The sequence below is a fragment of the Babylonia areolata genome, chromosome 8, assembly GCF_041734735.1.
Source record: "Babylonia areolata isolate BAREFJ2019XMU chromosome 8, ASM4173473v1, whole genome shotgun sequence".
NCBI classification, from domain to species: domain Eukaryota; kingdom Metazoa; phylum Mollusca; class Gastropoda; order Neogastropoda; family Buccinidae; genus Babylonia; species Babylonia areolata.
In genome coordinates, this window is record NC_134883.1 from 36,950,513 (window position 1) to 36,962,488 (window position 11,976).

The window sequence follows — 11,976 nt, forward strand, 5'->3', positions numbered from 1 at the left end:
GCGTGTGTGAATCAGAATCAGATGTCATGAAAACCGTGAATGAAAAGTTTATAGACACAACAATAAAGGGAGTGTGTGTGTGTGTGTGTGTGTGTGTGTGTGTGTGTGTGTGTGTGTGTGTGTGTGTGTGTGAGCGTGTGTGTGTGTGTGTGTGTGTGTGTTCTTTGTCTCTGTTCTTGCTCTTTGATTTTTTAGTGGAGATACCTTTCTTCAATACCTTTTTTTTCTTTCTTGTTTCTCTTCCTGTTTTCTTCTTTCTTTCCTGTTCATTATCTTAAAACAAATATTGTTTAAAGTTTTATTCATCCTTTCACTCCAGTCGAGTATGGAGGACTGCTATCAAATGATACTTTTACGCCCAAAAGAAGACATTCAAATACTCAACACTATAACTTAATAACAATACTCAAATATGTTTCAAATAACAATTAGCATTTGAGTGTGCAAATTTGATAAACGTACTTATAGCTAACAAATTCCATCTGCTTCCTATGAACAAAAACAAACAAACAAACAAAAAACAAAAATGAAAACCGACTTCGGAGACAAATATTTTTTCATGCACACGCTTGTCTCGGAAGTCATTATGCTTTGTGCATTCGATTATAAGATAGAACTCATCCCCAATCACAGCCATATTACAAACCTTGCAAACTCTCGTGGTGTGCCACTACGTCTCCCTCTTTATATTTCCAACTCAAGATTACTAAGCATAATAATTTTATTCATCAAAATCACTGTACATCAGAGCGACTGAACGTCTCCAGGAACGAACTTCATGTTCAAAGATAATATCAATTAAAGCAGGTGTTCCATATCGAAAATTTTAATTGCAAATAAGACAACAGTTTTATCCAGGCAACAAGTTTATTGATAACTTTCCAGCTTTGAATAAAAGCCCATTGGTAATAACTATTGTGTGAAATATATTTCTCGCAGTTCACATACCCTTCATTCTAATGTTGTTAATCTTGGCACTCTTCAAATATCAATGTATTTCAGAGAAAAAGAGAGGGGTAAGAAATGGCCCAGGGGATATAAACTGGCCTAGGCCAAATATTACCCCGGGTAAGATGTAGCCCAGGCCAGTTCTTATGGGGATAAACTCTGGCCTAGGCCAGTTCTTACGGGTTGTAAGGTCTGGCCAGGGTAAGATCTGGCCTGTTACACCGGCTCTCCTTTTCTCACCCGTCTCGCTGGGCAAAAGAACCATCTCTGGCTGACGTCATGGCAATGATTCAGGACATGAACACCAGTGTGAACAGTAAGATAGATGATGTGTACAAAAACATTAAGTTTGGTGATGTAAAGCAAGAAGCGTCCGGTATACGTCAGGAATGTAGTGCTCTACACGAACTTGAGGGTGGACTCAGAGAAGAGGTGTGTGAGCTGCGTCGGAAAAATGACCATATTGAACAAGGAGATAATGACTTAAGTGCTACAGTTGATGACCTAGAAAAGAGATGTGACGATACTCAGAACAGGTCCAGACGAAACAATCTCATTTTCTATGATATGTCGAAAAGTGAAGGTGAAACAAACGCTGACGGTGAGATGCGGCTTCAGGATATGTTCACAGACATACTTGACCTATCAGACACTGTAGAATTTGATTGTGTGCACCGACTGAACTCTAAGACAGACTCTCCCATAATTGCTTGCCGTTCATTGTATGCACAGAAAACTAACGTGTTCAAGGCCAAACAAAAATTATGGGGGACTAATGTGTTCATGTGGGAAGATTTCTCACAAAAGGGTTCGGTAGATAAGAGAAAGCTAAATCCTTACCTGAATACGGCCAGATGCTAAGACAAGCTAGTATGCATGGTTTTCGACCACCTCTTCACAGATGAGAGAAAATAATTAAGGTTTAGATACACATGACTCACTCAAAGAAATAAGATAGGGTTCTGGCCGGCTCCGAGTGCATGATGTTTTTGGGTGGGACACTTAAGATGAACCCCAAAGAAAAGCGTGCACCGGTCTGTTCCAAAGTTCGCGCAGGCAGTATTGAGGTCACGCCATGGAGTGCACGTGAAAAAACAAATTGTGTCAGACCGAGTGATATAACACTTGCCCCGCTAAATAACAAGGAAACGGAAGCTGACAGTTTTTTTTTGTCAAGTTAAAAAGATGATGATGATGACGTTGTTGTTGTTGTTGTTGGTGGTGGTGGTGGTGGTGATGGTGATGGTGGTGATGATGTTCATCTTTTTTTTTCTTTCTTTTTTTTAATACATCTATTCCATCATCTGTACATTCAAATATATTTTCTGCAAATACTTTGAGGTCGATTTCTTTTCTTTCCTGGTATGTTAATGGTTTGCTTTCAAAGTTCATATTCAATTATTTTTTTATATATGTTTTGTCCCTTGATTTTGTGTGCCTCGTTGAACCATTTGAAGTATGTGAATCTCATTTGTTTCCTGGTTTTACTGTGTACTGCAAATCTGCCGTTAAGTTCACTAGACAAGGGAAGAAACCAGGAGGTATATGTTTAATAAGAAATCAGTTTTGTCCCTTCGTTCGAAAATTAGATGTCAGATATGAAAACATGTGCGTATTTATCACTGATAAGTGTTTATTTGGGAGCCAAAAAGATGTCCTTTATGTTTGCATTTATATACCGACAGAAAGTTTCCATTCTACGTTACGTGCACTTTGACTATGATCATGGTATAGCCATACTCGAAGATTGTTTAACAAATTTGTTGTTGGAACTTGATGGTGTACATAGTTTCCTCTGAAGAGCTTTTAATAGTCGAATAGCCAACATTGTTCCTTCACAGCCAATAAGAGATAATCTCGATCTCAGATCCTATTATAAAAGTTGCTCTGTGAATTATAATCGCAATTCTCATGATACACAGATAAACTCTTATGGTAAGTTTTTGTTGAACATGTGCACTGCCTTGAATCTGATTGTATTAAATGGAACATGTAATGGCGAACAAGAAGGTTGCTATAACTATTCGCGTGAAAGTAGAAGTGTAAATGACTACGTTATTTTGTCTAATGATTTGTATGAATTCGTTTGTGATATATGTGATTTACATGTTGCAGACCGTTTTGAATCTCACCATTTTCATTTAGAATTACATTTTCAGATGAAGTAGTGATTATAATGATAAACATGTGATAGAGAAGTTTGTGTGGAATGATGAATATGGACAATACTTTTTGAAGTAAACTGGGCGAGACTGAAATCAATGATAAATTTAACTTGGCTCTCGAATTAATTGATGTTAATGATAATGAGGCTTTGACAATGTTTAATGACTGTATCCGAGAGGTATTTCATTATCCAATGTCAGTAGTAGTAAAGTGTTTAGTTCTATCATTAATCGAAGACTTCGGGGTTATGTGCAATATAACAATATGACAGGTGAGCACCAAGCGGGATTTAAACAGGGATATTTAACAATCGATCACATGTCTACTCATTTGGCACTCGTGCAGAAACAATTTTCTTTTAATCTTTAACTGTATGTAGCATTCATTGATTTTGAAAAGGCATTCGATTCTTTCAACAGAAATTTACTACGGCCTATCTTAATAAAAATGGGCTCACTGGAAAGCTCTATAAATGTGTGAAGAGCATGCATGATGTACTTAAAACAAGAATAAGAAGTAGCAAGCAACTTACCGATTATATACAGGAGGAATAAAACAGGGTGACGTATGTAGTCCTATATTGTTTTCATTGTTCATAAACGAATTAGCGTTAGATGTAATTGACCAAAGGAGACATGGTGTTCGATTTACTGTGGATTTATGGAATTATTCATTTTACTGCTGGCTGATGATGTAGTTTTGCTCCCAGAGACAGTTGCTGGTTTGCAGACACAACTGACTAATCTGAAAAATTCATCTAATAAATTGCAGATACAGATTAACATGGACAAAAGTAGTATGTCTTCAGGAATGGGGGTTATTTAGCATGAAGGAAAAGAAGGGTATTCGATGGAATTGCTGTGCCTGTTGCTAATGCTTGTAATCTTGGGATCATATTTTCTACTCGTCTGAGTTTTGTAACTGCCTGTAGAGATCTTTCAAGTAAAGCAAAGTGTAAGTTGCTAAATGTTATGAAAAAATGTTTACTTTTAATCACAATTCTCAGGAACGTTTTATTAAAATGTTTGATGCCCAGATTCAGCCCATGGTACAGTATGGTTCAGAGTTGTGGGATTTGGATAAGAATGCTATTGTACATTGTGAATCTGTGCATTCATTCGGACTTAAAACGTTTTTGGGTATTGAAATGAAAACGCCAATTGATCTAGTGTATGGGGAAACAACTAGATATCCAGTTAATATAAACTCTTCAATCAGCTGTGTTCGCTATTGGTTTAAGTTACTGAAATTGAGTACACATCGCCTTCCATGACTGTCGTATAATATGTTGTCTGACTTAGACTTGAGAGGCATAAGAAACTGGGTGTCAAATGTACGAATATGTATCTGTGAACTTGGGTTTGGGTATGTTTGGGATTTCCAAGATGCAGGTTTAGATTATGTATTTTTGCAAAATCTTCGCGAACACATGATCGATTGTAGATGGCAGAACTGGGGAGATCATAATCAATCATGTGAAAGGTTTAGTATGTATAAAGGTTATATCTCTACTCATTTAGTGAAGAATTATCTTTTGTTTTATATGGACAGACATCTCAGATTCATTTTGTCACGATTTAGACTTGGTATATCGGAAATAGGCACCCACAGAGACTGTTATGAAAATGTTCAAAGTTCTGACCTCTTATGTCCATTTTGTAAGGAATCGATTGAAGATGAAATACATTTTGTTTTGAAATGTCCCGTTTTGCGTGATGGTGAAAAATGTATCCCAAATAAATATTACAAATATCCATGTTTATTTCGATTTAATTTGCTGATGGCATCAACGGATGACGGAGTTATAAGTAATTTGGCATTATATTTATATAAAGCTTTTCACTTAAGAGATATTCTTATGTCGTAACTGCTATAGTTCTGGTATCATACAATAATGTTGTTATCGCCCCTTATTCATACGGGGCTATGGCCTTAATGAATAAACCATCTGAATCTGAATCTCTCACGCATACTTCACGTCTCTTTCTCGCATCTGCCCCCATGACCCATAACCACCGCCATAGAAAAAAACCCAAAGCACATGTACAGAGAGAGAGAGAGAGATATCAGTTGAACAACACTTAACAGCAACACGTACTCTGATGAAGGCTCATAGTGCTGTGGTTTGACCTCACAGTCTATCCCAGCCACCTGCACACCACCCTTGATGTCTGTGTATGCTTTCCCCAAGTTCAGTCCTGTCACCGACAGTGTGCTCCGGCCTTTAATGGGGCCTGTCGTGGGGCTGAACTGTCACACAGAGAATACTATGAAATAAAAGGCAATAAAATGTGACACATGTCGTATATGTATTTGTATTTTGTATCTGTATTTCTTTTTATCACAACAGATTTCTCTGCGTGAAATTCGGGCTGCTCTCCCCAGAGAGAGCGCCTCGCTACACTACAGCGCCACCCACTTTTTTGTATTTTTTCCTGCGTGCAATTTTGTTTTTCCTGTCAAAGTGGATTTTTCGACAGAATTTTGCCAGGAACAACCCTTTTGTTGCCGTGGATTCTTTTATGTGCGCTAAGTGCACGCTGCACACGGGACCACGGTTTATCGTCTCATCCGAATGACTAGCGTCCAGACCACCACTCAAGGTCTAGTGGAGGGGGAGAAAATATCGGCGGCTGAGTCGTGATTCGAACCAGCGCGCTCAGATTTTTTCGCTTCCTAGGCGCACGAGTTACCTCTAGGCCATCACTCCACTCGTACAGTCGTACAACTGAAGCGTGAAATAAAAGGAAGTATACCTAACATAAAATAATTCAAACGGCATCTAAACAGGGCAAAAACGATATTCGGTGAACAATAAACAAGTATGATGTGTACAACATCAGCGTTACATGCTATTCCATTGGACTTAATACGTCTGTAACAGAATGCCCCCATCCTAAGGTCCTTATTGTAGATGATGACTATTTGATGGAGTCTCCCGTCGGACCGACGGATGAGTAGGCAGGCAGACTTATCTGTCGGTGTGTGTCCTCATATGGGAGAAGAGGCCGATTCTGGATGCGCAGCACTTCCCACAGGTGTTGCAAGGGAAAACGTCTCCAGAAGTTGAGCCATGCTTCCTTCCAGCGTTCTCTTGTTTTCAAACGTCTTTATGCCACTAGAGCACAGTATCCTACAGCGAGAGCGGTCAAGGGCATCAGTTTCCCAGGAAGAGATGTTTATGTCACAGGCTTTGAGGTTTGTCTTCAAGGTGTCCTTGAAGCGCTTGTATAGTCTTCCAAGTTCACGGTGGCCTTCTTTCAGCTGGCCATACAAAAGCATCTTCGGGATCCTGCTGTCTGTCATGCGGACAACGTGTCCTGTCCAGCGTAGCTGGCACTGGATCAGCAGGCTTTCGATGCTGGGTAAGCCGCTCCTCTCTAGGACCTGGAGGTTGGAGACCCTGTCTTGCCACTTTATGCCGAGGATCTTTCGTGGGCATCTCTGGTGAAACTGCTCAAATTGTTGAATGTGACGGCGATACGTCGTCCATGTTTCACAGCAGTACAACAAAGTGGACAGCACAACAGCTCTGTAGGTTTTGTTTTTGGTGCTGAACCTGATGCCTTTGTTGTTCCACAGCCTGTTGTTGAGTCTGCCAAAGGCGGAGCTGGCCTTGGCGATGCGCAGAGTCACTATTGCATCAAGGGCTCCGCTGCTGCATAGGGTGCTGCCCAGGTAGCAAAACTTGTCGACTGACTTGATCTCTGTGTCATCGATCTTGATTGCAGGTGGGGGAGGGGGGGGGAGGCACTGACGTTCTGTGAGCTAGCTGATTGGTACATGGACTCGGTCTTGCTGAGGCTGATGGTGAGTCCAAAGCGCCTGCAGGAGGCTGAGAATCTGTCCATAATGAATTGTATGTCCTCATGGGTGTCTGCAGCAAGCGCGCAGTCATCAGCGAAGAGGAACTCTCTCAACAGTGCCTCAAACACCCTGGACCTGGCATGGAGTCGCCGCAAGTTGAAAGTTTGCCATCTGTGCGAAACTGAATGTAGATGCCCTGGTCACAGTCTTGGAAGGCATCAATCAGCATGACAGAGAAGAGAATGGAGAACAGTGTGGGTGCCAGGACGCAGCCCTGCTTCACTCCATTTACCACAGGGAACGGATCCGATATGTCAGTATTTTCCTATACTCTCGCCTGCATGCCATCGTGGAATCACGTAATCAGCTGGATTAGGCTTTCTGGGCAGCCGAACTTTAGGAGGATCTTCCACAGACCACGGCGGTTCACAGTGTCGAAGGCCTTAGTCAGGTCTACAAAGACCATGTGGAGCTCCTTGTTCTGCTCGCGGCACTTCTCTTGCATCTGGCGTAGGGCAAACACTATGTCACATGTTCCCCTGCCTGAGCGGAAGCCGCACTGTGCTTCAGGGATGACTGTGTTGGAGACATGGTCAACCAGTCTGTTCAGTATGATGCGGGCGAAGATCTTGCCAGCGATGCAGAGGAGAGAGATTCCATGGTGGTTATCGCAGGATGTTTTGTCTCCCTTCCGTTTGTAAATGTGGACAATTGAAGCATCCTTGAAATCCTGGGGGACCTCCCCTCTCTCCCAGACAGACTGGAACAGGGCGGTCAGCTTGTCTGTCAGCACCTCGCCTCCATATTTGTAGATGTCGGCCTGGATTCCATCCGCTTCCAGTGCTTTTCCTGGCGTTGTCAGCTTCAGGGCCTTCCGGGTCTCGGCCTTGGTGGGCGGGGCAGCTAGCGAGTCACTGACTGGTAGCTGTGGGATAGCTGCAATTACCTCGTCGGACACGGATGAGTCCCTATTGAGGAGGGTGTTGAAGTGCTCTGCCCAGTGGGCAAGGATGTCTTTCTTGTCTGTCAGGAGGGTGGTCTGGTCCAAGACTCGGACAGGGGTTGATCCTGTGACTCTCGGCCCATACACAGCTCGGAGTCCATCATGGAAGCTTCGGACCTTAACCCACCAGGTGTTCTTCATATCACGCAACCTCTTCTGTACGAGTTGCTTGGTTTGCAAGAACTGTTTCTTCTTCCTCTGGCAGTCTTTATCGGAAATGTGACCCTGATGCCGTATATGCAGTGTGTTCAGGAGCTTGGAGATTCCAGAGTCGTTCTCGTCAAACCAGTCATTGTGGCTCCTCCATACAAAGCCGAGTGTGTCAGCTGCTGCTGTGTACACAGCATCTCTAAAGGTGCTCCATACCTCTTCTACATCAGTGGATGCAAGAAATTCTTGGAGAGCTGCTTGGATTTGCTGCTGCAGCACGTCCTTGGTGATAGGGAGGCGGTTGATGTTCAGCTTCCTAGGGGGTTTCTGACTGGCTGGTTGGAGCTTGCATGCGAGTCTGATGTTCATCTTGCTGCATACCAGGCGATGGTCTGACCAAGACTGCCCTTCCCTATGTGGGGAGAGCAGTGCTGTCCCTAAAAAGGGCTGCTCTGACACTGTGGGAGGATACGGACGCCGCATCTGCCCCAGTCTACGGCGGACGACCATCACCCCACAGCCGCCTGCATGCAGAGTCGTGACCAGGAACTGCCAGCAGCATCCTCTGCCTGTCCCCATTACCACTTCTCCATCGCTGCAGAGCTTGGGAAAGCTGGGTGTTGAAGGGCTAGCTCGTAGTTCCGACATTAGCCTGGTTGCCTGACCATCACAGGTGACTTTTTTTCAGTGAAGAGTTGTGCAGTCCCTTCCCCACTCTCTCGCCTACCGACGCTCACAGTCCCACAGGTTCCGTCTCCTAGGAGGACTTCCAGCCAAGGATAAGAGCTCCCCCTTCCCTTTAGTCATCCTCTTCCGCCTTCACAGCCGTTGGGAAAGGTTTCCTCCTCCGCCTGGTCCGTCTTTGGGAGACTTCACATGCGACAGGTAGTACTGGGTTACATGGTACCAATAGCAAAGGCTATGCCCCTGACCTGACACACTGATGACTATTTACAACTGTGTAAATGTGGTTCTTTAATATGAACAGTAAAAGTGTTTGTCTTTTGAAAGAAAAGAATATTCTTTGTATGGGGGGGTGGGGGGGGTGGGGGGGGGGGAGAAGCAACATCTCTCTCTCTCTCTCACTCCGTGTATCATGTTAATTCTATCTAGCCTTCTTTCTTTGATGTTACCCCCTTCGGTAAGGGGCTTTATCTGGATATAAAATCGTTATCGTTATCTCTCTCTGTGTCTCACCCTCAAGATCTGGGGACCAGGGCAGGTGGCGGTCCGATCCAGCCAATGGCCGGAGGGGCAATGTTTCTGCAGCGTACAATGGTCGCCACACCAGCCGCACTCGTACTCCGGGTCCATGCTGAGGCACTTACCGCAGTTGGTCACCAGCAGGGAGCACTTGTAGATCCTTACTGTCAAATGGGAGGGGGGAGGGTGATCATCATTTTTTTATTTTTTTTATTTTTATTTTTTTTTACGTGTTGCGATTAAAGAGGTGTGTAATGTTTTGTCACAATAGATTATTCTGTGTTTATTCAGGCTGCTCTCCCCGTCGTCACAATGTAGCGCCACCAAATAGTCGTTTTTTCTTTGATGTTTTCTGTCCGCGGGTGCATCTGTTGTACTATCAAAGTGGATTTTTTACAGGCATTTGTCAGAATAAACTATTTTGTTGTCGTGAGTTCTTTTACGTGCACTCAGTGCATGCTGCACACTGGATCTCTTTCAAACGTCTAATTCGAAAGACTAACACCCAGACCATCGCTCAAGATGTGAAGGGGATAGGAAGTGTACAAATCCAGGTCAATCTAATAATAATGACAGTGGTAGGCTAATAATATTAATAATACAAAAAGACCAACAAGAACAACAACAAAACCAAAAACAGCAACAACAATAATAACAATAATCATTATTATTATTTATTATTATCATGTTTATGTCTACGTTGATCATCGTTTATGTTAAGCAGTACACACACTGGTGGGCTCAGTGGTAGGGGCACCCGGGGCTAGCTGGTGTATCACCTACGTTTTCTTGGTGCTGATGGTGAGACCTAATTCTCGCAGGCCGAGGCGAAGAGGTCCATGATTTCTGCAGTTCGGTGTGGCTGGCAGCATTGAAGGTGTGATCGTCAGCGAAGAGAAGATCACGAATGGTATCCTCTGACTTTCATCCTAGAGTGAAGTCTGCGCAGGTTGAAGAATATGTCATCTGTGCGAAAGCGGAAGTCGACACCTGCACTGCCATCACGGAAAGCGTCGTTGGACATGACAGTAGATACTGAAGAGAGTGGGTGCCAGAACGCATCCCTGCTTGACGCAGTTGGTCACTGGAACAGGTATTCGAGTGTTCACCGTTGTCCAGCACACTGGCTTGCGTGCCATCGTGGAACTGCCAGACCATCGTGATGAATTTCTCTTGACAGCTAAACGTGGACATGCTTTTCCAAAGGCCATCACGAATGACAATTTAGGCATTGATTAGATCCCCGAAGGTGGTATAGAGACCAGACCTACATTGTGGTGTAGAGACCAACGTTCTGCTTGGCACACTTCTCTTGAACTTGCCCAATGGCAAAATCATGTCCACAATTACTATTATTATTATCATTGTTGTTGGTGGTAGTGGTCATCTTAAATACAAAAGCTGATGACGCAGACACGTTTACCTGTCAGCTTGTGTTTAAAACAAAAACAAAGACAGCTACTGCTATATACTGTTATGTGTTGACGCATAATTTCATGCATCTGCACAGAGAGAGACAGAGACAGAGACAGACAGTGAGAGACAGAGAGAGATGGGGTTGGAGATCGCGCACAAACGCGTGAACGTATTCAAAGACAAACAGAAAAAAGTGGGTGAGAGGGCGGCGGTATATAAACACACATTCATACGGATTGAAGACGGACAGAACTATGAATGAATTCACTAACACACACACACACACACACACACACACACACACATTCTTTTGTCTCTTATCATACTACCACCACTGCTACTACTACTTCTACTGGTACAAGTACCAGTACTACACACACACACACACACACACACACACATTCTTTCGTCAAATATCACATTTGTGGAAAGACGTCATGAAACTACCACTACACTACCATTCCTACTATTATCAGTACAGTTACTATTAACACACACACACACACACACACACACAAACACTGTGACACTGGTATTTGACAGAAGTGGTGAGTGTAGTATTGCTGTACCCTGAATGCCTTGAGAGTTGTCCAGTAGCAGAGAGTCAGGTCCCCAAGACACTTGGAAATCGGCAGTCACATATGGCAGCTGCTCCTTGTCCGGGTAGTCAAACTGTCAACAACCAAAGTCACATGTGTTTTTCCTCCAAAGGTAACCCTACAGGCTCTGTCTCCACATCCCCTCCTCTATCTTTCTTTCACTCATGCAAACATACGCACTAGCTCATTTGAAGCGAAAACGATAACTGGATGTATACATTACTGTTATAGAAGTATATAAACGTCCGTGTGTGCGTGCGCTCGCACTTGTGTGTATACGCTTTCGCGGGCTCGTGTCCATGTGTGCATGTAAGTTTTACACTTTGAAACCCAATATGCATTCCAAGCATTGTAGGTGTTTTTTTTCAAGGAGGGATGCTACTGAAACACCGACAAAAATCACAGGACGACTGGAGAGAGATTATTTTAAGTTTCCAAAGTTTTAGCCATCCGGCTTTAACCGGGAGAGTTGCCATGAATGTTCCCACGTGATTTAGCTTCACAGTGCAAGAGCTGGGCGTGCTGTTTAGCATAGGCGAAAGTAGGAGGAAAAGAGATGGTGTCTGAGGTAAACCCATATGAGTAGATGTGTGTGCGTGAGTGTGTGTGAGAGAGAGAGAGAGAGAGAGAGAGAGAGGGGTGTTTGTGGTGTGTGTGTGTGTGTGTGTGTGTGTGTCCATTTTC

At 43.4% G+C, this 11,976-nt stretch overlaps 1 protein-coding gene across 6 annotated transcripts in view; it reads right to left on the minus strand.

Moving 5' to 3' along the window:
• LOC143284775 (hepatocyte growth factor receptor-like) overlaps positions 1 to 11,976 on the minus strand; it is a 231,207-nt gene that overhangs the window by 133,943 nt on the left and 85,288 nt on the right. For all 6 annotated transcript variants that reach the window (XM_076591767.1, XM_076591766.1, XM_076591762.1 and 3 more), the window contains 3 exons: positions 11,263 to 11,365; positions 9,272 to 9,441; positions 5,213 to 5,364 (listed from right to left, as the gene is read on the minus strand). In XM_076591767.1, the coding sequence (XP_076447882.1) occupies positions 5,213 to 5,364; positions 9,272 to 9,441; positions 11,263 to 11,365 (425 nt within the window). The remainder of the gene's footprint in view (positions 1 to 5,212; positions 5,365 to 9,271; positions 9,442 to 11,262; positions 11,366 to 11,976) is intronic.